At 64.2% G+C, this 26,002-nt stretch overlaps 1 protein-coding gene across 1 annotated transcript in view; it reads left to right on the top strand.

Moving 5' to 3' along the window:
* Window positions 1-24,226, top strand: part of LOC140411232 (adenosine 3'-phospho 5'-phosphosulfate transporter 1-like) — a 38,240-nt gene extending 14,014 nt beyond the window's left edge. Inside the window, exon 2 of the mRNA XM_072500339.1 lies at window positions 21,669-24,226. Coding sequence (XP_072356440.1) covers window positions 21,708-22,604 — 897 coding nt within the window. The 5' untranslated portion in view covers window positions 21,669-21,707 and the 3' untranslated portion in view covers window positions 22,605-24,226. The remainder of the gene's footprint in view (window positions 1-21,668) is intronic.
* The last annotated feature ends 1,776 nt before the right edge of the window (window positions 24,227-26,002 follow it).

Below are 26,002 nucleotides of genomic sequence, written 5' to 3'. Positions count from 1 at the left end.
GTGTGTGTCCGCCCCGCTGGGTGTGTGTCCGCCCCGCTGGGTGTGTGTCCGCCCCGCTGGGTGTGTGTCCGCCCCGCTGGGTGTGTGTCCGCCCCGCTGGGTGTGTGTCCGCCCCGCTGGGTGTGTGTCCGCCCCGCTGGGTGTGTGTGGGTGTGTGTCCGCCCCGCTGTGTGTGTGTGGGTGTGTGTCCGCCCCGCTGTGTGGGTGTGTGTCCGCCCCGCTGGGTGTGTGTGTCCGCCCCGCTGGGTGTGTGTGTCCGCCCCGCTGGGTGTGTGTGTCCGCCCCGCTGGGTGTGTGTGTCCGCCCCGCTGGGTGTGTGTGTCCGCCCCGCTGGGTGTGTGTGTCCGCCCCGCTGGGGGTGTGTCTCCGCCCCGCTGGGGGTGTGTCTCCGCCCCGCTGGGGGTGTGTGACTCCGCCCTGCTGTGTGGGGGTGTGTCTCCGCCCTGCTGGGGGTGTGTGACTCCGCCCCGCTGTGTGTGGGTGTGTCTCCGCCCTGCTGGGGGGGTGTGACTCCGCCCCGCTGTGTGTGGGTGTGTCTCCGCCCTGACGGGTGTGTGTCTCCCCGCCCCGCCGGGTGTGTGTGTGTGTGTGTGTCTCCGCCCCGCCGGGTGTGTGTGTGTGTGTGTCCGCCCCGCCGGGTGTGTGTGTGTGTGTGTCCGCCCCGCTGGGTGTGTGTGTGTGTGTGTGTCCCACGCCCCGCCGGGTGTGTGTGACTCCGCCCCGCTGGGTGTGTGTGTGTGTGTCTCCGCCCCGCTGGGTGTGTGTGTTGTGTGTCCGCCCCGCTGGGTGTGTGTGTGTGTCTCCGCCCCGCTGGGTGGGTGTGTGTGTGTGTGTGTGTGTCCGCCCCGCTGTGTGTGTGTGTGTGTGTCCGCCCCGCTGTGTGTGTGTGTGTGTGTCCGCCCTGCTGTGTGTGTGTGTGTGTGTGTGTGTCCGACCCGCTGTGTGTGTGTGTCCGCCCCGCTGGGTGTGTGTGTGTGTGTCCGCCCCGCTGTGTGTGTGTGTGTCCGCCCCGCTGTGTGTGTGTGTGTCCGCCCCGCTGGGTGTGTGTGTGTGTTGTGTCCGCCCTGCTGGGGGGGTGTGCCTCCGCCCCGCCGGGTGTGTGGGTGTTTGTCCGCTCCGCGGTGTGTGGGTGTGTCTCCGCCCCGCCGTGTGTTTGTGGGTGTGTGTCCGCCCCGCTGTGTGTGTGTGGGTGTGTGTCCGCCCCGCTGGGTGTGTGTCCGCCCCGCTGGGTGTGTGTCCGCCCCGCTGGGTGTGTGTGTGGGTGTGTGTCCGCCCCGCTGTGTGTGTGGGGGTGTGTGTCCGCCCCGCTGTGTGTGTGTGGGTGTGTGTCCGCCCCGCTGTGTGTGTGTGGGTGTGTGTCCGCCCCGCTGTGTGTGTGTGGGTGTGTGTCTGCCCCGCTGGGTGTGTGTCCGCCCCGCTGGGTGTGTGTCCGCCCCGCTGGGTGTGTGTCCGCCCCGCTGGGTGTGTGTCCGCCCCGCTGGGTGTGTGTCCGCCCCGCTGGGTGTGTGTCCGCCCCGCTGGGTGTGTGTCCGCCCCGCTGGGTGTGTGTCCGCCCCGCTGGGTGTGTGTCCGCCCCGCTGGGTGTGTGTCCGCCCCGCTGGGTGTGTGTCCGCCCCGCTGGGTGTGTGTCCGCCCCGCTGGGTGTGTGTCCGCCCCGCTGGGTGTGTGTCCGCCCCGCTGGGTGTGTGTCCGCCCCGCTGGGTGTGTGTCCGCCCCGCTGGGTGTGTGTCCGCCCCGCTGGGTGTGTGTCCGCCCCGCTGGGTGTGTGTCCGCCCCGCTGGGTGTGTGTCCGCCCCGCTGGGTGTGTGTCCGCCCCGCTGGGTGTGTGTCCGCCCCGCTGGGTGTGTGTCCGCCCCGCTGGGTGTGTGTCCGCCCCGCTGGGTGTGTGTCCGCCCCGCTGGGTGTGTGTCCGCCCCGCTGGGTGTGTGTCCGCCCCGCTGGGTGTGTGTCCGCCCCGCTGGGTGTGTGTCCGCCCCGCTGGGTGTGTGTCCGCCCCGCTGGGTGTGTGTCCGCCCCGCTGGGTGTGTGTCCGCCCCGCTGGGTGTGTGTCCGCCCCGCTGGGTGTGTGTCCGCCCCGCTGGGTGTGTGTCCGCCCCGCTGGGTGTGTGTCCGCCCCGCTGGGTTCGTGTCCGCCCCGCTGGGTTCGTGTCCGCCCCGCTGGGTTCGTGTCCGCCCCGCTGGGTTCGTGTCCGCCCCGCTGGGTTCGTGTCCGCCCCGCTGGGTGTGTGTGTGGGTGTGTGTCCGCCCCGCTGTGTGTGTGTGGGTGTGTGTCCGCCCCGCTGGGTGTGTGTGACTCCGCCCCGCTGTGTGGGGGTGTGTCTCCGCCCTGCTGGGGGTGTGTGACTCCGCCCCGCTGTGTGTGGGCGTGTCTCCGCCCTGACGGGTGTGTGTGTCTCCGCCCCGCCGGGTGTGTGTGTGTGTGTGTGTCTCCGCCCCGCCGGGTGTGTGTGTGTGTGTCCGCCCCGCCGGGTGTGTGTAGGGGTGTGTGTCCCACGCCCCGCCGGGTGTGTGTGACTCCGCCCTGCTGGGTGTGTGTGTGTGTGTCTCCGCCCCGCTGGGTGTGTGTGTTGTGTGTCCGCCCCGCTGGGTGTGTGTGTGTGTCTCCGCCCCGCTGGGTGTGTGTGTGTCCGCCCCGCTGTGTGTGTGTGTGTGTGTGTCCGCCCCGCTGTGTGTGTGTGTGTGTGTGTCCGCCCCGCTGTGTGTGTGTGTCCGCCCCGCTGTGTGTGTGTGTGTGTGTCCGACCCGCTGTGTGTGTGTGTGTCCGCCCCGCTGGGTGTGTGTGTGTGTCCGCCCCGCTGTGTGTGTGTGTGTGTATCCGCCCCGCTGGGTGTGTGTGTGTGTGTTTCCCCGCCCCGCTGGGTGTGTGTGTGTCCGTGTCCGCCCCGCTGGGTGTGTGTGTGTCCGTGTCCGCCCCGCTGGGTATGCGTGTGTGTGTGTGTGTCCGCCCCACTGGGTGTGTGTGTCCCCGCCCCATTGTGTGTGTGTGTCCGCCCCGCTGGGTGGGTGTGTGTATGTGTGTGACTCCGCCCCGCTGGGTGTGTGTGTGTGTGTCCGCCCCGCTGGGTGTGTATGTGTGACTCCGCCCCGCTGTGTGTGTGTGTCCGTGTCCGCCCCGCTGGGTGTGTGTGTGTCCGTGTCCGCCCCGCTGGGTGTGTGTGTGTCCGTGTCCGCCCCGCTGGGTGTGTGTGTGTCCGTGTCCGCCCCGCTGGGTGTGCGTGTGTGTGTGTGTGTGTGTCCGCCCCGCTGGGTGTGTGTGTCCCCGCCCCACTGTGTGTGTGTGTGTGTCCGCCCCGCTGGGGGTGTGTGTGTGTGTGTGTGTGACTCCGCCCCGCTGGGTGTGTGTGTGTGTGACTCCGCCCCGCTGGGTGTGTGTGTGTGTGTGACTCCGCCCCGCTGGGTGTGTGTGTGTGCCCGCCCCGCTGGGTGTGTGTGTGTGACTCCGCCCCGCTGGGTGTGTGTGTGTGTGTCCGCCCCGCTGGGTGTGTGTGTGTGTGTCCGCCCCGCTGGGTGTGTGTGTGTGCGTGTGTGTGTGTCCGCCCCGCTGTGTGTGTCCGCCCCGCTGGGTGTGTGTGTGTGTGTCCGCCCCGCTGTGTGTGTGTGTGTGTGTCCGCCCCGCCCCGCTGGGTGTGTGTGTGTGTGTCCGCCCCGCTGGGTGTGTGTGTGTGTGTCCGCCCCGCTGGGTGTGTGTGTATGTCCGCCCCGCTGGGTGTGTGTGTGTGTGTGTCTCTCCGCCCCGCTGGGTGTGTGTGTGTGTGTCCGCCCCGCTGGGTGTGTGTGTGTGTGTGTCTCTCCGCCCCGCTGGGTGTGTGTGTGTGTGTGTGTGTGTGTGTGTCCGCCCCGCTGGGTGTGTGTGTGTGTGTCCCCGCCCCGCTGTGTGTGTGTGTGTCCCCGCCCTGCTGGGGGGGGGGTGTCTCCGCCCCGCCGGGGGTGTGTGTGTGTGTGTCCGCCCTGCTGGGGGTGTGTGTCTCCGCCCCGCCGGGTGTGTGTGTGACTCCGCCCCGCTGTGTGTGGGTGTGTGTGTGTCCGCCCCGCCGGGTGTGTGTGACTCCGCCCCGCTGTGTGTGTGTGTGTGTCCGCCCCGCCGGGTGTGTGTGGGTGTGTGTCCGCCCCGCCGGGTGTGTGTGACTCCGCCCCGCTGTGTGTGTGTGGGTGTTGTGTGTCCGCCCCGCTGGGTGTGTGTGTGACTCCGCCCCGCTGTGTGTGGGTGTGTCTCCGCCCCGCTGGGTGTGTGTGACTCCGCCCTGCTGGGGGGGTGTGACTCCGCCCCGCTGTGTGTGGGTGTGTCTCCGCCCCGCCGGGTGTGTGTGTCCGCCCCGCCGGGTGTGTGTGTGTGTGTCTCCGCCCTGCCGGGTGTGTGTGTGTGTGTGTGTCCGCCCCGCTGGGTGTGTGTGTGTGTTGTGTCCGCCCTGCTGGGGGGGGGTATCTCCGCCCTGCCAGGTGTGTGTGACTCCGCCCCGCTGGGTGTGTGTGTGTGTTGTGTCCGCCCTGCTGGGGGGGTGTGCCTCCGCCCCGCCGGGTGTGTGGGTGTTTGTCCGCCCCGCGGTGTGTGGGTGTGTCTCCGCCCCGCTGCGTGTGTGTGGGTGTGTGTCCGCCCCGCTGTGTGTGTGTGGGTGTGTGTCCGCCCCGCTGGGTGTGTGTCCGCCCCACTGGGTGTGTGTGTGGGTGTGTCCCCGCCCCGCTGTGGGTGTGTGTCCGCCCCGCTGTGTGTGTGTGGGTGTGTGTCCGCCCCGCTGTGTGTGTGTGGGTGTGTGTCCGCCCCGCTGGGTGTGTGTCCGCCCCGCTGGGTGTGTGTCCGCCCCGCTGGGTGTGTGTCCGCCCCGCTGGGTGTGTGTCCGCCCCGCTGGGTGTGTGTCCGCCCCGCTGGGTGTGTGTCCGCCCCGCTGGGTGTGTGTCCGCCCCGCTGGGTGTGTGTCCGCCCCGCTGGGTGTGTGTCCGCCCCGCTGGGTGTGTGTCCGCCCCGCTGGGTGTGTGTCCGCCCCGCTGGGTGTGTGTCCGCCCCGCTGGGTGTGTGTCCGCCCCGCTGGGTGTGTGTCCGCCCCGCTGGGTGTGTGTCCGCCCCGCTGGGTGTGTGTCCGCCCCGCTGGGTGTGTGTCCGCCCCGCTGGGTGTGTGTCCGCCCCGCTGGGTGTGTGTCCGCCCCGCTGGGTGTGTGTCCGCCCCGCTGGGTGTGTGTCCGCCCCGCTGGGTGTGTGTCCGCCCCGCTGGGTGTGTGTCCGCCCCGCTGGGTGTGTGTCCGCCCCGCTGGGTGTGTGTCCGCCCCGCTGGGTGTGTGTCCGCCCCGCTGGGTGTGTGTCCGCCCCGCTGGGTGTGTGTCCGCCCCGCTGGGTGTGTGTCCGCCCCGCTGGGTGTGTGTCCGCCCCGCTGGGTGTGTGTCCGCCCCGCTGGGTGTGTGTCCGCCCCGCTGGGTGTGTGTCCGCCCCGCTGGGTGTGTGTCCGCCCCGCTGGGTGTGTGTGTGGGTGTGTGTCCGCCCCGCTGTGTGTGTGTGGGTGTGTGTCCGCCCCGCTGGGGGTGTGTGTCCGCCCCGCTGGGGGTGTGTGTCCGCCCCGCTGGGGGTGTGTGACTCCGCCCCGCTGGGGGTGTGTGACTCCGCCCCGCTGGGGGTGTGTGACTCCGCCCTGCTGTGTGGGGGTGTGTCTCCGCCCTGCTGGGGGGGTGTGACTCCGCCCCGCTGTGTGTGGGTGTGTCTCCGCCCTGCTGGGGGGGTGTGACTCCGCCCCGCTGTGTGTGGGTGTGTCTCCGCCCTGACGGGTGTGTGTGTCTCCGCCCCGCCGGGTGTGTGTGTGTGTGTGTGTGTCTCCGCCCCGCCGGGTGTGTGTGTGTGTGTCCGCCCCGCCGGGTGTGTGTGTGTGTGTGTGTCCGCCCCGCTGGGTGTGTGTGTGTGTGTGTCCCACGCCCCGCCGGGTGTGTGTGACTCCGCCCCGCTGGGTGTGTGTGTGTGTGTGTCTCCGCCCCGCTGGGTGTGTGTGTTGTGTGTCCGCCCCGCTGGGTGTGTGTGTGTGTCTCCGCCCCGCTGGGTGGGTGTGTGTGTGTGTGTGTGTCCGCCCCGCTGTGTGTGTGTGTGTGTGTCCGCCCCGCTGTGTGTGTGTGTGTGTGTGTGTGTGTGTGTGTGTCCGCCCTGCTGTGTGTGTGTGTGTGTGTGTCCGACCCGCTGTGTGTGTGTGTGTGTGTGTGTGTGTGTGTCCGCCCCGCTGGGTGTGTGTGTGTGTGTCCGCCCCGCTGTGTGTGTGTGTGTCCGCCCCGCTGTGTGTGTGTGTGTCCGCCCCGCTGGGTGTGTGTGTGTCCCCTCCCCGCTGGGTGTGTGTGTGTCCGTGTCCGCCCCGCTGGGTGTGTGTGTGTCCGTGTCCGCCCCGCTGGGTGTGTGTGTGTCCGTGTCCGCCCCGCTGGGTGTGCGTGTGTGTGTGTGTGTGTCCGCCCCACTGGGTGTGTGTCCCCCCGCCCCACTGTGTGTGTGTGTCCGCCCCGCTGGGTGGGTGTGTGTATGTGTGTGACTCCGCCCCGCTGGGTGTGTGTGTGTGTCCGCCCCGCTGGGTGTGTGTGTGTGTCCGCCCCGCTGGGTGTGTGTGTGTGTGTGTGTCCGCCCCGCTGGGTGTGTGTGTGTGTTGTGTCCGCCCTGCTGGGGGGGATATCTCCGCCCTGCCAGGTGTGTGTGACTCCGCCCCGCTGGGTGTGTGTGTGTGTTGTGTCCGCCCTGCTGGGGGGGTGTGCCTCCGCCCCGCCGGGTGTGTGGGTGTTTGTCCGCTCCGCGGTGTGTGGGTGTGTCTCCGCCCCGCTGTGTGTGTGTGGGTGTGTGTCCGCCCCGCTGTGTGTGTGTGGGTGTGTGTCCGCCCCGCTGGGTGTGTGTCCGCCCCGCTGGGTGTGTGTGTGGATGTGTGTCCGCCCCGCTGTGTGTGTGTGGGTGTGTGTCCGCCCCGCTGTGTGTGTGTGGGTGTGTGTCCGCCCCGCTGGGTGTGTGTCCGCCCCGCTGGGTGTGTGTCCGCCCCGCTGGGTGTGTGTCCGCCCCGCTGGGTGTGTGTCCGCCCCGCTGGGTGTGTGTCCGCCCCGCTGGGTGTGTGTCCGCCCCGCTGGGTGTGTGTCCGCCCCGCTGGGTGTGTGTCCGCCCCGCTGGGTGTGTGTCCGCCCCGCTGGGTGTGTGTCCGCCCCGCTGGGTGTGTGTCCGCCCCGCTGGGTGTGTGTCCGCCCCGCTGGGTGTGTGTCCGCCCCGCTGGGTGTGTGTCCGCCCCGCTGGGTGTGTGTCCGCCCCGCTGGGTGTGTGTCCGCCCCGCTGGGTGTGTGTCCGCCCCGCTGGGTGTGTGTCCGCCCCGCTGGGTGTGTGTCCGCCCCGCTGGGTGTGTGTCCGCCCCGCTGGGTGTGTGTCCGCCCCGCTGGGTGTGTGTCCGCCCCGCTGGGTGTGTGTCCGCCCCGCTGGGTGTGTGTCCGCCCCGCTGGGTGTGTGTCCGCCCCGCTGGGTGTGTGTCCGCCCCGCTGGGTGTGTGTCCGCCCCGCTGGGTGTGTGTCCGCCCCGCTGGGTGTGTGTCCGCCCCGCTGGGTGTGTGTCCGCCCCGCTGGGTGTGTGTCCGCCCCGCTGGGTGTGTGTCCGCCCCGCTGGGTGTGTGTCCGCCCCGCTGGGTGTGTGTGTGGGTGTGTGTCCGCCCCGCTGGGTGTGTGTGGGTGTGTGTCCGCCCCGCTGGGTGTGTGTGTCCGCCCCGCTGGGGGTGTGTGACTCCGCCCCGCTGGGGGTGTGTGACTCCGCCCTGCTGGGGGTGTGTGACTCCGCCCCGCTGTGTGGGGGTGTGTCTCCGCCCTGCTGGGGGTGTGTGACTCCGCCCCGCTGTGTGTGGGCGTGTCTCCGCCCTGCTGGGGGTGAGTGACTCCGCCCTGCTGTGTGTGGGTGTGTCTCCGCCCTGACGGGTGTGTGTGTCTCCGCCCCGCCGGGTGGGTGTGTGTGTGTGTGTGTGTGTGTGTGTGTGTGTGTGTGTGTGTCTCCGCCCCGCCGGGTGTGTGTGTGTGTGTGTGTCCGCCCCGCCGGGTGTGTGAGGGGGTGTGTGTCCCACGCCCCGCCGGGTGTGTGTGACTCCGCCCCGCTGGGTGTGTGTGTGTGTGTCTCCGCCCCGCTGGGTGTGTGTGTTGTGTGTCCGCCCCGCTGGGTGTGTGTGTGTGTCTCCGCCCCGCTGGGTGTGTGTGTGTGTGTGTCCGCCCCGCTGTGTGTGTGTGTGTGTCCCCGCCCCGCTGTGTGTGTGTGTGTGTGTCCGCCCCGCTGTGTGTGTGTGTGTGTGTGTGTCCGCCCCGCTGTGTGTGTGTGTGTGTGTGTGTGTGTGTGTGTCCGACCCGCTGTGTGTGTGTGTCCGCCCCGCTGGGTGTGTGTGTGTGTGTCCGCCCCGCTGTGTGTGTGTGTGTGTCCGCCCCGCTGTGTGTGTGTGTGTGTGTCCGCCCCGCTGGGTGTGTGTGTGTGTGTGTCGCCGCCCCGCTGGGTGTGTGTGTGTCCGTGTCCGCCCCGCTGGGTTTGTGTGTGTCCGTGTCCGCCCCGCTGGGTGTGCGTGTGTGTGTGTGTGTCCGCCCCACTGGGTGTGTGTGTCCCCGCCCCACTGTGTGTGTGTGTCCGCCCCGCTGGGTGGGTGTGTGTATGTGTGTGACTCCGCCCCGCTGGGTGTGTGTGTGTGTCCGCCCCGCTGGGTGTGTATGTGTGACTCCGCCCCGCTGTGTGTGTGTGTGTGTGTGTGTGACTCCGCCCCGCTGGGTGTGTGTGTGTGTGTCCGCCCCGCTGGGTGTGTGTGTGTGTCCGCCCCGCTGTGTGTGTGTGTGTGTGTCCGCCCCGCTGGGTGTGTGTGTGTGTCCGCCCCGCTGTGTGTGTGGGTGTGTGTCCGCCCCGCTGGGTGTGTGTCCGCCCCGCTGGGTGTGTGTCCGCCCCGCTGGGTGTGTGTCCGCCCCGCTGGGTGTGTGTCCGCCCCGCTGGGTGTGTGTCCGCCCCGCTGGGTGTGTGTCCGCCCCGCTGGGTGTGTGTCCGCCCCGCTGGGTGTGTGTGTGGGTGTGTGTCCGCCCCGCTGTGTGTGTGTGGGTGTGTGTCCGCCCCGCTGTGTGTGTGTGGGTGTGTGTCCGCCCCGCTGGGTGTGTGTGTCCGCCCTGCTGGGGGTGTGTGACTCCGCCCCGCTGTGTGGGGGTGTGTCTCCGCCCTGCTGGGGGTGTGTGACTCCGCCCCGCTGTGTGTGGGCGTGTCTCCGCCCTGCTGGGGGTGTGTGACTCCGCCCTGCTGTGTGTGGGTGTGTCTCCGCCCTGACGGGTGTGTGTGTCTCCGCCCCGCCGGGTGTGTGTGTGTGTGTGTGTGTGTGTGTGTGTCTCCGCCCCGCCGGGTGTGTGTGTGTGTGTCCGCCCCGCCGGGTGTGTGTGGGGGTGTGTGTCCCACGCCCCGCCGGGTGTGTGTGACTCCGCCCCGCTGGGTGTGTGTGTGTGTGTCTCCGCCCCGCTGGGTGTGTGTGTTGTGTGTCCGCCCCGCTGGGTGTGTGTGTGTGTCTCCACCCCGCTGGGTGTGTGTGTGTGTGTGTCCGCCCCGCTGTGTGTGTGTGTCCGCCCCGCTGTGTGTGTGTGTGTGTGTGTGTGTCCGCCCCGCTGTGTGTGTGTGTGTGTGTCCACCCCGCTGTGTGTGTGTGTGTATGTGTGTGTGTGTGTGTCCGACCCGCTGTGTGTGTGTGTGTGTGTGTCCGCCCCGCTGGGTGTGTGTGTGTGTGTCCGCCCCGCTGTGTGTGTGTGTGTGTGTGTGTCCGACCCGCTGTGTGTGTGTGTGTGTGTCCGCCCCGCTGGGTGTGTGTGTGTGTGTCCGCCCCGCTGTGTGTGTGTGTGTGTGTGTCCGCCCCGCTGTGTGTGTGTGTGTGTGTCCGCCCCGCTGGGTGTGTGTGTGTCCGTGTCCGCCCCGCTGGGTGTGTGTGTGTCCGTGTCCGCCCCGCTGGGTGTGTGTGTGTCCGTGTCCGCCCCGCTGGGTGTGCGTGTGTGTGTGTCCGCCCCACTGGGTGTGTGTGTCCCCGCCCCACTGTGTGTGTGTGTCCGCCCCGCTGGGTGGGTGTGTGTATGTGTGTGACTCCGCCCCGCTGGGTGTGTGTGTGTGTCCGCCCCGCTGGGTGTGTGTGTGACTCCGCCCCGCTGTGTGTGTGTGTGTGTGTGTGTGTGACTCCGCCCCGCTGGGTGTGTGTGTGTGTGTCCGCCCCGCTGGGTGTGTGTGTGTGTCCGCCCCGCTGTGTGTGTGTGTGTGTGTGTGTGTCCGCCCCGCTGGGTGTGTGTGTGTGTCCGCCCTGCTGTGTGTGTGTGTGTGTCCGCCCCGCTGTGTGTGTGTGTGTGTGTCCGCCCCGCTGGGTGTGTGTGTGTCTGTCCGCCCCGCTGGGTGTGTGTGTGTGTGTGTCTCTCCGCCCCGCTGGGTGTGTGTGTGTGTGTGTCCGCCCCGCTGGGTGTGTGTGTGTGTGTGTCCGCCCCGCTGTGTGTGTGTGTGTGTGTCCCCGCCCTGCTGGGGGGGGTGTTTCCGCCCCGCCGGGGGTGTGTGTGTGTGTGTGTGTGTGTGTGCGTGTCCGCCCTGCTGGGGGTGTGTGTCTCCGCCCCGCCGGGTGTGTGTGTGACTCCGCCCTGCTGTGTGTGGGTGTGTGTGTGTCCGCCCCGCCGGGTGTGTGTGACTCCGCCCCGCTGTGTGTGTGTGTGTGTCCGCCCCGCCGGGTGTGTGTGGGTGTGTGTCCGCCCCGCCGGGTGTGTGTGACTCCGCCCCGCTGTGTGTGTGTGGGTGTTGTGTGTCCGCCCCGCTGGGTGTGTGTGTGACTCCGCCCCGCTGTGTGTGGGTGTGTCTCCGCCCCGCTGGGTGTGTGTGACTCCGACCTGCTGGGGGTGTGTGACTCAGCCCCGCTGTGTGTGGGTGTGTCTCCGCCCCGCTGGGTGTGTGTGACTCCGCCCTGCTGTGTGTGTGTGTGTGTGTGTCTCCGCCCTGCCGGGTGTGTGTGTGTGTCCGCCCCGCTGGGTGTGTGTGTGTGTTGTGTCCGCCCTGCTGGGGGGGGGGTATCTCCGCCCTGCCAGGTGTGTGTGACTCCGCCCCGCTGGGTGTGTGTGTGTGTGTCTGCCCTGCTGGGGGGGTGTGCCTCCACCCCGCCGGGTGTGTGGGTGTTTGTCCGCCCCGCGGTGTGTGGGTGTGTCTCCGCCCCGCTGTGTGTGTGTGGGTGTGTGTCCGCCCCGCTGTGTGTGTGTGGGTGTGTGTCCGCCCCGCTGGGTGTGTGTCCGCCCCGCTGGGTGTGTGTCCGCCCCGCTGGGTGTGTGTCCGCCCCGCTGGGTGTGTGTCCGCCCCGCTGGGTGTGTGTCCGCCCCGCTGGGTGTGTGTCCGCCCCGCTGGGTGTGTGTCCGCCCCGCTGGGTGTGTGTGGGTGTGTGTCCGCCCCGCTGTGGGTGTGTGTCCGCCCCGCTGGGTGTGTGTGTGTCCGCCCCGCTGGGGGTGTGTGACTCCGCCCCGCTGTGTGTGGGTGTGTCTCCGCCCTGACGGGTGTGTGTGTCTCCGCCCCGCCGGGTGTGTGTGTGTGTCTCCGCCCCGCCGGGTGTGTGTGTGTGTGTGTGTGTCCGCCCCGCTGGGTGTGTGTGTGTGTGTGTCCGCCCCGCTGTGTGTGTGTGTGTGTGTGTCCCCGCCCTGCTGGGGGTGTGTGTCTCCGCCCTGCCGGGTGTGTGTGTGACTCCGCCCCGCTGTGTGTGGGTGTGTGTGTGTCCGCCCCGCCGGGTGTGTGTGACTTCGCCCCGCTGTGTGTGGGTGTGTCTCCGCCCCGCTGTGTGTGGGTGTGTCTCCGCCCCGCTGTGTGTGTGTGTGTCTCCGCCCCGCTGTGTGTGTGTGTGACTCCGCCCCGCTGTGTGTGTGTGTGTCTCCGCCCCGCCGGGTGTGTGTGACTCCGCCCCGCTGTGTGTGTGTGTGTCTCCGCCCCGCTGGGTGTGTGTGACTCCGCCCCGCCGGGTGTGTGTGTGTGTGTCTCCGCCCCGCTGGGTGTGTGTGTGTCTCCGCCCCGCTGTCTGTGTGTGTGTCTCCGCCCCGCCGGGTGTGTGTGTGTGTCTCCACCCCGCTGGGTGTGTGTGACTCCGCCCCGCTGTGTGTGTGTGTGTGTGTGTGTGTGTCTCCGCCCTGCCGGGTGTGTGTGTGTGTGTCCTCCCCGCTGGGTGTGTGTGTGTGTGTTGTGTCCGCCCTGCTGGGGGGGGGGGTGTCTCCGCCCTGCCGGGTGTGTGTGACTCCGCCCCGCTGGGTGTGTGTGTGTCCGCCCTGCTGGGGGGGTGTGTCTCCGCCCCGCCGGGTGTGTGGGTGTTTGTCCGCCCCGTGGTGTGTGGGTGTGTGTCCGCCCTGCTGGGTGTGTGTCTCCGCCCCGCTGTGTGTGTGTGGGTGTGTGTCCGCCCCGCTGTGTGTGGGTGTGTCTCCGCCCCGCTGTGTGTGTGTGGGTGTGTCCCCGCCCCGCTGGGTGTGTGTCCGCCCCGCTGGGTGTGTGTGTGGGTGTGTGTCCGCCCCGCTGTGTGTGTGTGTCTCCGCCCCGCTGTGTGTGTGTGGGTGTGTGTCCGCCCCGCTGTGTGTGTGTGGGTGTGTGTCCGCCCCGCTGTGTGTGTGTGGGTGTGTGTCTGCCCCGCTGGGTGTGTGTGTGTCCGCCCTGCTGGGTGTGTGTGTTGTGTGTCCGCCCCGCCGGGCGGGTGTGACTCCACCCCGCCGGGTGTGTGTGTCCCCGCCCCGCTGGGTGTGTGTGTGTGTCTCCGCCCCGCTGGGTGTGTGTGTTGTGTGTCCGCCCCGCTGGGTGTGTGTGTGTGTGTGTCTCCGCCCCGCTGGGTGTGTGTGTGCGTGTGTCCGCCCCGCTGGGTGTGTGTGTGTGTGTCCGCCCCGCTGTGTGTGTGTGTGTGTGTGTGTGTGTGTCCGCCCCGCTGGGTGTGTGTGTGTGTGTGTGTGTGTGTCCGCCCCGCTGGGTGGGTGTGTGTGTGTGTCCGCCCCGCTGTGTGTGTGTGTGTGTGTGTGTGTGTGTGTCCGCCCCGCTGGGTGTGTGTGTCCCCGCCCCGCTGGGTGTGTGTGTGTCCGTGTCCGCCCCGCTGGGTGTGTGTGTGTGTCCGTGTCCGCCCCGCTGGGTGTGTGTGTGTGTGTGTGTGTCCGCCCCGCTGTGTGTGTGTGTGTGTGTGTGTGTGTGTGTGTCCGACCCGCTGTGTGTGTGTGTCCGCCCCGCTGGGTGTGTGTGTGTGTGTCCGCCCCGCTGTGTGTGTGTGTGTGTCCGCCCCGCTGTGTGTGTGTGTGTGTGTCCGCCCCGCTGGGTGTGTGTGTGTGTGTGTCGCCGCCCCGCTGGGTGTGTGTGTGTCCGTGTCCGCCCCGCTGGGTTTGTGTGTGTCCGTGTCCGCCCCGCTGGGTGTGCGTGTGTGTGTGTGTGTCCGCCCCACTGGGTGTGTGTGTCCCCGCCCCACTGTGTGTGTGTGTCCGCCCCGCTGGGTGGGTGTGTGTATGTGTGTGACTCCGCCCCGCTGGGTGTGTGTGTGTGTCCGCCCCGCTGGGTGTGTATGTGTGACTCCGCCCCGCTGTGTGTGTGTGTGTGTGTGTGACTCCGCCCCGCTGGGTGTGTGTGTGTGTGTCCGCCCCGCTGGGTGTGTGTGTGTGTCCGCCCCGCTGTGTGTGTGTGTGTGTGTCCGCCCCGCTGGGTGTGTGTGTGTGTCCGCCCCGCTGTGTGTGTGGGTGTGTGTCCGCCCCGCTGGGTGTGTGTCCGCCCCGCTGGGTGTGTGTCCGCCCCGCTGGGTGTGTGTCCGCCCCGCTGGGTGTGTGTCCGCCCCGCTGGGTGTGTGTCCGCCCCGCTGGGTGTGTGTCCGCCCCGCTGGGTGTGTGTCCGCCCCGCTGGGTGTGTGTGTGGGTGTGTGTCCGCCCCGCTGTGTGTGTGTGGGTGTGTGTCCGCCCCGCTGTGTGTGTGTGGGTGTGTGTCCGCCCCGCTGGGTGTGTGTGTCCGCCCTGCTGGGGGTGTGTGACTCCGCCCCGCTGTGTGGGGGTGTGTGTGACTCCGCCCCGCTGTGTGTGGGCGTGTCTCCGCCCTGCTGGGGGTGTGTGACTCCGCCCTGCTGTGTGTGGGCATGTCTCCGCCCTGACGGGTGTGTGTGTCTCCGCCCCGCCGGGTGTGTGTGTGTGTGTGTGTGTGTGTGTGTGTGTCTCCGCCCCGCCGGGTGTGTGTGTGTGTGTCCGCCCCGCCGGGTGTGTGTGGGGGTGTGTGTCCCACGCCCCGCCGGGTGTGTGTGACTCCGCCCCGCTGGGTGTGTGTGTGTGTGTCTCCGCCCCGCTGGGTGTGTGTGTTGTGTGTCCGCCCCGCTGGGTGTGTGTGTGTGTCTCCGCCCCGCTGGGTGTGTGTGTGTGTGTGTCCGCCCCGCTGTGTGTGTGTGTCCGCCCCGCTGTGTGTGTGTGTGTGTGTGTGTGTGTCCGCCCCGCTGTGTGTGTGTGTGTGTGTCCACCCCGCTGTGTGTGTGTGTGTATGTGTGTGTGTGTGTGTCCGACCCGCTGTGTGTGTGTGTGTGTGTGTCCGCCCCGCTGGGTGTGTGTGTGTGTGTCCGCCCCGCTGTGTGTGTGTGTGTGTGTGTGTCCGACCCGCTGTGTGTGTGTGTGTGTGTGTCCGCCCCGCTGGGTGTGTGTGTGTGTGTCCGCCCCGCTGTGTGTGTGTGTGTGTGTGTCCGCCCCGCTGTGTGTGTGTGTGTGTGTCCGCCCCGCTGGGTGTGTGTGTGTCCGTGTCCGCCCCGCTGGGTGTGTGTGTGTCCGTGTCCGCCCCGCTGGGTGTGTGTGTGTCCGTGTCCGCCCCGCTGGGTGTGCGTGTGTGTGTGTCCGCCCCACTGGGTGTGTGTGTCCCCGCCCCACTGTGTGTGTGTGTCCGCCCCGCTGGGTGGGTGTGTGTATGTGTGTGACTCCGCCCCGCTGGGTGTGTGTGTGTGTCCGCCCCGCTGGGTGTGTGTGTGTGACTCCGCCCCGCTGTGTGTGTGTGTGTGTGTGTGTGTGACTCCGCCCCGCTGGGTGTGTGTGTGTGTGTCCGCCCCGCTGGGTGTGTGTGTGTGTCCGCCCCGCTGTGTGTGTGTGTGTGTGTGTGTGTGTGTCCGCCCCGCTGGGTGTGTGTGTGTGTCCGCCCTGCTGTGTGTGTGTGTGTGTCCGCCCCGCTGTGTGTGTGTGTCCGCCCCGCTGGGTGTGTGTGTGTCTGTCCGCCCCGCTGGGTGTGTGTGTGTGTGTGTCTCTCCGCCCCGCTGGGTGTGTGTGTGTGTGTGTCCGCCCCGCTGGGTGTGTGTGTGTGTGTGTCCGCCCCGCTGTGTGTGTGTGTGTGTGTGTCCCCGCCCTGCTGGGGGGGGTGTTTCCGCCCCGCCGGGGGTGTGTGTGTGTGTGTGTGTGTGTGTGTGTGCGTGTCCGCCCTGCTGGGGGTGTGTGTCTCCGCCCCGCCGGGTGTGTGTGTGACTCCGCCCTGCTGTGTGTGGGTGTGTGTGTGTCCGCCCCGCCGGGTGTGTGTGACTCCGCCCCGCTGTGTGTGTGTGTGTGTCCGCCCCGCCGGGTGTGTGTGGGTGTGTGTCCGCCCCGCCGGGTGTGTGTGACTCCGCCCCGCTGTGTGTGTGTGGGTGTTGTGTGTCCGCCCCGCTGGGTGTGTGTGTGACTCCGCCCCGCTGTGTGTGGGTGTGTCTCCGCCCCGCTGGGTGTGTGTGACTCCGACCTGCTGGGGGTGTGTGACTCAGCCCCGCTGTGTGTGGGTGTGTCTCCGCCCCGCTGGGTGTGTGTGACTCCGCCCCGCTGTGTGTGTGTGTGTGTGTGTCTCCGCCCTGCCGGGTGTGTGTGTGTGTCCGCCCCGCTGGGTGTGTGTGTGTGTTGTGTCCGCCCTGCTGGGGGGGGGGTATCTCCGCCCTGCCAGGTGTGTGTGACTCCGCCCCGCTGGGTGTGTGTGTGTGTGTCTGCCCTGCTGGGGGGGTGTGCCTCCACCCCGCCGGGTGTGTGGGTGTTTGTCCGCCCCGCGGTGTGTGGGTGTGTCTCCGCCCCGCTGTGTGGGTGTGTGTCCGCCCCGCTGTGTGTGTGTGGGTGTGTGTCCGCCCCGCTGGGTGTGTGTCCGCCCCGCTGGGTGTGTGTCCGCCCCGCTGGGTGTGTGTCCGCCCCGCTGGGTGTGTGTCCGCCCCGCTGGGTGTGTGTCCGCCCCGCTGGGTGTGTGTCCGCCCCGCTGGGTGTGTGTCCGCCCCGCTGGGTGTGTGTCCGCCCCGCTGGGTGTGTGTGGGTGTGTGTCCGCCCCGCTGTGGGTGTGTGTCCGCCCCGCTGGGGGTGTGTGTGTCCGCCCCGCTGGGGGTGTGTGACTCCGCCCCGCTGTGTGTGGGTGTGTCTCCGCCCTGACGGGTGTGTGTGTCTCCGCCCCGCCGGGTGTGTGTGTGTGTCTCCGCCCCGCCGGGTGTGTGTGTGTGTGTGTGTGTCCGCCCCGCTGGGTGTGTGTGTGTGTGTCCGCCCCGCTGTGTGTGTGTGTGTGTGTGTCCCCGCCCTGCTGGGGGTGTGTGTCTCCGCCCTGCCGGGTGTGTGTGTGACTCCGCCCCGCTGTGTGTGGGTGTGTGTGTGTCCGCCCCGCCGGGTGTGTGTGACTTCGCCCCGCTGTGTGTGGGTGTGTCTCCGCCCCGCTGTGTGTGGGTGTGTCTCCGCCCCGCTGTGTGTGTGTGTGTCTCCGCCCCGCTGTGTGTGTGTGTGACTCCGCCCCGCTGTGTGTGTGTGTGTCTCCGCCCCGCCGGGTGTGTGTGACTCCGCCCCGCTGTGTGTGTGTGTGTCTCCGCCCCGCTGGGTGTGTGTGACTCCGCCCCGCCGGGTGTGTGTGTGTGTGTCTCCGCCCCGCTGGGTGTGTGTGTGTCTCCGCCCCGCTGTGTGTGTGTGTGTCTCCGCCCCGCCGGGTGTGTGTGTGTGTCTCCGCCCCGCTGGGTGTGTGTGACTCCGCCCCGCTGTGTGTGTGTGTGTGTGTGTGTCTCCGCCCTGCCGGGTGTGTGTGTGTGTGTCCTCCCCGCTGGGTGTGTGTGTGTGTGTTGTGTCCGCCCTGCTGGGGGGGGGGGTGTCTCCGCCCTGCCGGGTGTGTGTGACTCCGCCCCGCTGGGTGTGTGTGTGTCCGCCCTGCTGGGGGGGTGTGTCTCCGCCCCGCCGGGTGTGTGGGTGTTTGTCCGCCCCGTGGTGTGTGGGTGTGTGTCCGCCCTGCTGGGTGTGTGTCTCCGCCCCGCTGTGTGTGTGTGGGTGTGTGTCCGCCCCGCTGTGTGTGGGTGTGTCTCCGCCCCGCTGTGTGTGTGTGGGTGTGTCCCCGCCCCGCTGGGTGTGTGTCCGCCCCGCTGGGTGTGTGTGTGGGTGTGTGTCCGCCCCGCTGTGTGTGTGTGTCTCCGCCCCGCTGTGTGTGTGTGGGTGTGTGTCCGCCCCGCTGTGTGTGTGTGGGTGTGTGTCCGCCCCGCTGTGTGTGTGTGGGTGTGTGTCTGCCCCGCTGGGTGTGTGTGTGTCCGCCCTGCTGGGTGTGTGTGTTGTGTGTCCGCCCCGCCGGGCGGGTGTGACTCCACCCCGCCGGGTGTGTGTGTCCCCGCCCCGCTGGGTGTGTGTGTGTGTCTCCGCCCCGCTGGGTGTGTGTGTTGTGTGTCCGCCCCGCTGGGTGTGTGTGTGTGTGTGTCTCCGCCCCGCTGGGTGTGTGTGTGCGTGTGTCCGCCCCGCTGGGTGTGTGTGTGTGTGTCCGCCCCGCTGTGTGTGTGTGTGTGTGTGTGTGTGTGTCCGCCCCGCTGGGTGTGTGTGTGTGTGTGTGTGTGTGTCCGCCCCGCTGGGTGGGTGTGTGTGTGTGTCCGCCCCGCTGTGTGTGTGTGTGTGTGTGTGTGTGTGTGTGTGTCCGCCCCGCTGGGTGTGTGTGTCCCCGCCCCGCTGGGTGTGTGTGTGTGTCCGTGTCCGCCCCGCTGGGTGTGTGTGTGTGTCCGTGTCCGCCCCGCTGGGTGTGTGTGTGTGTGTGTGTCCGCCCCGCTGGGTGTGTGTGTCCCCGCCCCGCTGTGTGTGTGTGTGTGTGTGTGTCCGCCCCGCTGGGTGTGTGTGTGTGTGTGACTCCGCCCCGCTGGGTGTGTGTGTGTCCGCCCCGCTGGCTGTGTGTGTGTGTGTGTGTGACTCCGCCCCGCTGGGTGTGTGTGTGTGAGACTCCGCCCCGCTGGGTGTGTGTGTGTGTGACTCCGCCCCGCTGGGTGTGAGTGTGTGTCCCCGCTCCGCTGTGTGTGTGTGTGTGTCCGCCCCGCCGGGTGTGTGTGTGACTCCGCCCCGCTATGTGTGTGTGTGTGTGTCCGCCCCGCCGGGTGTGTGTGACTCCGCCCCGCTGTGTGTGTGGGTGTGTGTCCGCCCCGCCGGGTGTGTGTGGGTGTGTCCGCCCCGCCGGGTGTGTGTGACTCCGCCCCGCTGGGTGTGTGTGTGTCCCCGCCCCGCTGGGTGTGTGTGTGTGTGTGTCCCCGCCCCGCTGGGTGTGTGTGTGTCCCCGCCCCGCTGGGGGTGTGTGTGTGTCCCCGCCCCGCTGGGTGTGTGTGTGTCCCCGCCCCGCTGGGTGTGTGTGTGTCCCACGCCCCGCTGGGTATGTGTGTGTGTCCCCGCCCCGCTGGGTGTGTGTGTGTCCCCGCCCCGCTGGGTGTGTGTGTGTCCCACGCCCCGCTGGGTATGTGTGTGTGTCCGCCCCGCTGGGTGTGTGTGTGTGTCCCCGTCCCGCTGTGTGTGTGTCCGCCCCGCTGGGAGTGTGTGTCCCCGTCCTATTGTGTTGTGGGTGTGGGTGTGTGCGCGAGCGACAGAACATTCCAGATCACAACAACCTCCTCCACCCTTTCAGGCGGAATGTTCCAGATCTCTCAAACTCACTGTGGGTAAAAAATAATGACTGGTTTCACCTGTTGTGTTGTTTTTTTGCCAGCTACTGGAAGCAGTTCCTCCCCCTCACTCCTACAAAACCTCAGCAGGTCACTGCTTGCTTCTCTGAGTTTTTGGAGTCTTAACAGCCCAGTGCTTTTTAACTGCTGTTCTTTTATTGGTCACTCCTTCAGCTTGTCTTAAGATGCACATGGTGTGGCCGTGGGAAAGGCAGATGTAAAACACTACCTGCACGAGTGGATCTGATTACATAAGAACTAGGAGCAGGAGTCGGCAATTCACCCCCTGGCGCCTGCTCCACCATTCAACACCATCTCTGCCTCATCTCTGCCTTCCTGCCCGCTCGACATGACCTTTCACCCTGCTACGAATTACAAACCTGTATCTCTCAAATTTGTTTTGTTTTCTGGCACATTACTGAACTCTGGGGTCGAGAATTTCACAGATTCACGATCCTTGAGTGAAGGAAGCGCTCCTCATTTCTGTTTAGAATCTGTCACCCCTAGCCTGAAGCTGTGACCTCTTCTAGAACGTCCAACAAGGAGAAACATCCATCCCACGCTTATGCTGTATTTAGCGTTTTATATAACAATTATATATCCTGTCCGCTGCTGCCTGACGGCGCTGAGAACCCGGCTTCAACCCCGGGTCACTGTCCGTGTGGAGTTTGCACATTCTCCCCGTGTCTGCGTGGGTTTCGCCCCCACAACCCAAAGGGTAGGTGGATCGGCCATACTTAAGTTGCCCCATAATTGGAAATTTAAAAATATATTATATCTCTCCTCGTTCTTCTAAACTCCCAACGAGTATCCACCTAAACTCAATCTTTCTTCATAAAACAAGTCCTTCATCCCTGGAATCAATCTGGGAACCTCTCTGAACAGCCTCCAATACATTTACGTCTTTCCTGAAGGAAAAGGACTAAAACTGCTCCATACTGCAGATGCGGTCCCACCAGTGCCCTATACAATTGCAACAGCGCTTCCCTGCTTTTATACTCGATTCCATTAGCAATGAATGGCACCGTTCCTTATTTACCTGTTGTAACTGCATACCAACGTTCTACCATTCACGGACACCCAGACCCTTCTGCAGCGAAGCATGATGAAGTTTCTCTCCATTTCGATAATAAGTTACCTTTTTCTTCTTCTGACCAAAAATGGACAACCTCACAGTTACCAATATTAAAGTCTATCTACCACATTTTGACTCACTCACTTGAACCATCCATTTGTAAGGTTCATATAACCTCATTGCAACTTACTGACCCACCTATTTTAGTGTCATCTGCAAATTTGGTTATAGAACCTTCTATCCCTGTATCCAAGTCATTAATATAGATTGTAAATAGCTGGGGCCCAAGGACCGAGCCCTGTGGCATCCCACTAGCTACATCATGCCAACCAGAAAAGGACTCATTTATCCCAACTCTTTGTCTCCTGTCCGTCAGCCAGTCTTCTATCCAAGATAATAAGTTACCCCTAGTCCCATCTGATTCACCTTGTGAATTAACCTTCTGTGCGGCACCTTATCAGACACCTTCCGGAAGTCCAGGTATACTACATCTACAGGGTGTCCATTATCCACTTGGCTCGTTACATCTTCAAATAACTCAAAGCAAATTAGTCAAACATGATTTATCCTTCATAAAATCATGCTGACTGATGGATAGCGTTTTGACTTTCCAAATGTCCATTATTACTTCCTTAATAATGGATTCCAACGAATTTCCCAACAAAAGATGTTAATCTAACTGGTTTATAGTTTCCAACTTCCTCCCTTTTTGAACAGGGGTGCTACATTAACATTTTTCCAAAAGGCCAGGGAATTTTAGAATATTGTAACCAATGCCTGTCCACTATCGCTGCTGCCACTTCCTTTAAGACCCTCGGTTGTTGACCATCCTGCCCTGGGGGCCTGTCTGCCTTCAATCCCAATAGTTTGCTCAGTACTTTTTCACTAATGATGGCAATTGTTTAAGTTCCTCCTTTTCCACAATCTCTGCATTACCTGTTACTATTGGGATTATTCTCGTGTCCTCCACTGTGAACACTGAGGCAAAATATTGATTGTCTGCTATTTCTGATCCAACTCCCCAGTCTCGTCCTCTAAGAACCAATGTTGACTTTAGCTACTCTCTCCCTTTTTATACACTTTTAGAAACTTTGCTATGTTTTTATATTTGTGCTAGATTTCGTTCATAATTTACCATTGGTCTTTTATTAGTTTATTAGTAACCCATGTTCGCCTTTCAAGTGTTTTGCAGTCTCTTATCAGCCTGTCACTGGCCTTTTTTAATATATATTTTTATTAGAGTTTTTTCATTTTTACAAATAAGGCACCAAACCCTCAAAACTGGTACATCCGGATCTGGACTCTGCAGAGGATGCAGAGATGGTATTGTCACTGGACTAGAATCTGGATGGCCAGGCTAATGCTCTGGGCACCTGGATTCAAATCCCATCACTATGGCAGCTGGTGGAATTTAAATTCAGTTCATAAATCTGGGATATAAAGCTCGTCTCATGAATGGTGACACCAATTGTCATAAAAACCCAGCTGGTTCACGAAGGTCCTTTAGGGAAGGGAATCTGCTGGTTTAGGTTTGACTCCAGATCCACAGTGATGCGGTTGACCTTTCTCTGAACTGGCTGAGTAAGTGACTCAGTTTGAGGGCAGTGAAGGGCGGCACGCAAGTGCTGACCTTGCCATTGACCCCCATGTGTCCACTTACAGAAAGAGAGTAATACTGAACAACTGCTCCAATGTTTGGCAAGAGGAGAGAGGGCAACCGAACTCCCACCTTATTTTACAGTCTTCCCCAATCAGTGGTTTCTTTGTGTTTATTTCTCTAGGCATCCTACCTGACATGGGGGGTACTACAGGAACGGGTGATGACCAAGGCGTACGGGAGCACAGAGGCTGATCCTGGGGTGAAGTTTCAGGACTCCCAGTTCCTGGTTTTTATGAATCGTATCCTGGCGGTCACAGTCGCTGGCCTTTGCTGTGCTCTCACGAAGCAACCTCGTCACGGGGGACCCATGTACAAATATTCCTTTGCCTCTATCTCCAACATCCTGAGCAGCTGGTGCCAGTATGAAGCCTTGAAATTCATCAGCTTTCCAACGCAGGTACTGGCCAAGGCTTCGAAAGTCATTCCTGTCATGTTGATGGGCAAGATTGTGTCACACAAGAGCTATGAGTACTGGGAGTACCTGACAGCCATGCTCATCTCTGCTGGGGTCAGTATGTTCCTCCTGTCCAGCACTCAGAACAAACAGCCACCCACTGTTACCACTTTCTCAGGCATTGTCATCCTTGCTGGTTACATCCTCTTTGACAGCTTCACCTCCAATTGGCAGGACGCCCTCTTCAAGTACAAGATGTCCTCTATCCAGATGATGTTTGGAGTGAATCTCTTCTCCTGCCTCTTCACAATTGGCTCACTCCTGGAGCAGGGAGCTTTCTTCCAGTCTCTCTCCTTCATGCTGCAGCACCCAGAGTTTGCAATCCATGCAGGGTTGCTGTCGATCTGCTCTGCCTGTGGACAGCTCTTTATCTTCTACACCATCAGCCAGTTTGGAGCTGCCGTCTTCACCATCATCATGACCCTTCGACAGGCTTTTGCTATCCTCCTGTCCTGCTTTATCTATGGCCACTCAGTGACGGTAGTGGGTGGATTGGGACTGGCCACGGTTTTCTTTTCCCTCTTCCTGCGGGTATATGCCAGGAGCAGGATGAAGACCAAGAAGAGGACAGCCCAGTGCCAGGCTCCTGTGCAGAAGGTGTAACTGGGAATGTGGCTCCTCGGCAGGCCTGTTTTTTACGGTTAGTTAGTATGTTGGGCAGTCCAGTTTTTAACACCAATTCTAGATGGCGGGGAAGAGGAGATTGAAGTGGACAGTTTCATTTGAATCTGCAAGGTTACCAGCTAGGGTCAGAATTGGGACGAGACAGCAGTTCATATCTTCACTCAGCTTGACTTCCCAACATTCTGGCATCCCCACCCAGACAGAACTAAGAGACGGAATGCACACTCCCCATCCCCACCCAGACAGAACTAAGAGACGGAATGCACACTCCCCATCCCCACCCAGACAGAACTAAGAGACGGAATGCACACTCCCCATCCCCACCCAGACAGAACGCACACTCCCCATCCCCACCCAGACAGAACTAAGAGACGGAATGCACACTCCCCATCCCCACCCAGACAGAGCGCACACTCCCCATCCCCACCCAGACAGAACTAAGAGACGGAATGCACACTCCCCATCCCCACCCAGACAGAACGCACACTCCCCATCCCCACCCAGACAGAACGCACACTCCCCTTCCCCACCCAGACAGAACTAAGAGACGCAACGCACACTCCCCTTCCCCACCCAGACAGAACGCACACTCCCCATCCCCACCCAGACAGAACACACACTCCCCATCCCCACCTAGACAGAACGCACACTCCCCATCCCCACCCAGACAGAACGCACAGTCCCCATCCCCACCCAGACAGAACGCACACTCCCCATCCCCACCCAGACAGAACTAAGAGACGGAATGCACACTCCCCATCCCCACCCAGACAGAACGCACACTCCCCATCCCCACCCAGACAGAACGCACACTCCCCTTCCCCACCCAGACAGAACTAAGAGACGGAACGCACACTCCCCTTCCCCACCCAGACAGAACGCACACTCCCCATCCCCACCCAGACAGAACACACACTCCCCATCCCCACCTAGACAGAACGCACACTCCCCATCCCCACCCAGACAGAACGCACACTCCCCTTCCCCACCCAGACAGAACGCACACTCCCCTTCCCCACCCAGACAGAACGCACACTCCCCATCCCCACCCAGACAGACGCACACTCCCCATCCCCATCCAGACAGAACGCACACTCCCCATCCCCACCCAGACAGAACTAAGAGATGGAATGCACACTCCCCATCCCCACCCAAACAGAACGCACACTCCCCATCCCCACCCAGACAGAACTAAGAGACGGAATGCACACTCCCCATCCCCACCCAGACAGAACGCACACTCCCCATCCCCACCCAGACAGAACGCACACTCCCCTTCCCCACCCAGACAGAACGCACACTCCCCATCCCCACCCAGACAGAACACACACTCCCCATCCCCACCTAGACAGAACGCACACTCCCCATCCCCACCCAGACAGAACGCACACTCCCCTTCCCCACCCAGACAGAACGCACACTCCCCATCCCCACCCAGACAGACGCACACTCCCCATCCCCACCCAGGCAGAACGCACACTCCCCATCCCCACCCAGACAGAACTAAGAGATGGAATGCACACTCCCCATCCCCACCCAAACAGAACGCACACAACCCTTCCCCACCCAGACAGAACGCACACTCCCCATCCCCACCCAGACAGAACTAAGAGATGGAATGCACACTCCCCATCCCCACCCAAACAGAACGCACACAACCCTTCCCCACCCAGACAGAACGCACACACCCCATCCCCACCCAGACACAACACAGAGTCCTCACTCCCCATCCCCACCCAGACACAACACAGACAGAGTCCTCACTCCCCATCCCCATTCAGACACAACACAGAGTCCACACTCCCCATCCCCACCCAGGCACAACACAGACAGAGTCCTCACTCCCCATCCCCATTCAGACACAACACAGAGTCCACACTCCCCATCCCCACCCAGGCACAACACAGACAGAGTCTGCACTCCCCATCCCCACCCAGGCACAACACAGACAGTGTCTGCACTCCCCATCCCCACTCAGACACAACACAGACAGAGTCTGCACTCCCCATCCCCACTCAGACACAACACAGACAGAGTCTGCACTCCCCACCCCCACTCAGACAGAGTCCACACTCCCCATCCCCACCCAGGCACAACACAGACCGAGTCTGCACTCCCCATCCCCACCCAGACACAACACAGACAGAGTCTGCACTCCCCACCCCCACTCAGACACAACACAGACAGAGTCTGCACTCCCCATCCCCACCCAGACACAACACAGACAGAGTCTGCACTCCCCACCCCCACTCAGACACAACACAGACAGAGTCTGCACTCCCCATCCCCACCCAGGCACAACACAGACCGAGTCTGCACTCCCCACCCCCACTCAGACAGAGTCCTCACTCCCCATCCCCACCCCCACTCAGACAGAGTCCTCACTCCCCATCCCCACTCAGACACAACACAGACAGAGTCCTCACTCCCCATCCCCACTCAGACACAACACAGACAGAGTCTGCACTCCCCACCCCCACTCAGACAGAGTCCACACTCCCCATCCCCACCCAGGCACAACACAGACCGAGTCGGCACTCCCCACCCCCACTCAGACAGAGTCCTCACTCCCCATCCCCACTCAGACACAACACAGACAGAGTCTGCACTCCCCACCCACACTCAGACAGAGTCCTCACTCCCCATCCCCACTCAGACACAACACAGACAGAGTCTGCACTCCCCATCCCCACTCAGACACAACACAGACAGAGTCTGCACTCCCCATCCCCACTCAGACACAACACAGACAGAGTCTGCACTCCCCATCCCCACTCAGACAGAGTCCTCACTCCCCATCCCCACTCAGACACAACACAGACAGAGTCTGCACTCCCCCATCCCCACTCAGACACAACACAGACAGAGTCCACACTCCCCATCCCCACTCAGACACAACACAGACAGAGTCTGCACTCCCCCATCCCCACTCAGGCACAACACAGACAGAGTCTGCACTCCCCCATCCCCACTCAGGCACAACACAGACAGAGTCTGCACTCCCCCATCCCCACTCAGACAGAGTCCTCACTCCCCCATCCCCACCCAGACACAACACAGACAGAGTCCTCACTCCCCCATCCCCACTCAGGCACAACACAGACAGAGTCTGCACTCCCCACCCCCACTCAGACACAACACAGACAGAGTCTGCACTCCCCATCCCCACCCAGACACAACACAGACAGAGTCTGCACTCCCCACCCCCACTCAGACACAACACAGACAGAGTCTGCACTCCCCATCCCCACTCAGGCACAACACAGACAGAGTCTGCACTCCCCACCCCCACTCAGACACAACACAGACAGAGTCTGCACTCCCCATCCCCACCCAGACACAACACAGACAGAGTCTGCACTCCCCACCCCCACTCA

This window comes from Scyliorhinus torazame, chromosome 4 (genome assembly GCF_047496885.1).
Source record: "Scyliorhinus torazame isolate Kashiwa2021f chromosome 4, sScyTor2.1, whole genome shotgun sequence".
In the NCBI taxonomy this organism is placed as follows: domain Eukaryota; kingdom Metazoa; phylum Chordata; class Chondrichthyes; order Carcharhiniformes; family Scyliorhinidae; genus Scyliorhinus; species Scyliorhinus torazame.
This window is presented reverse-complemented; position numbering and strand designations above follow the sequence as displayed.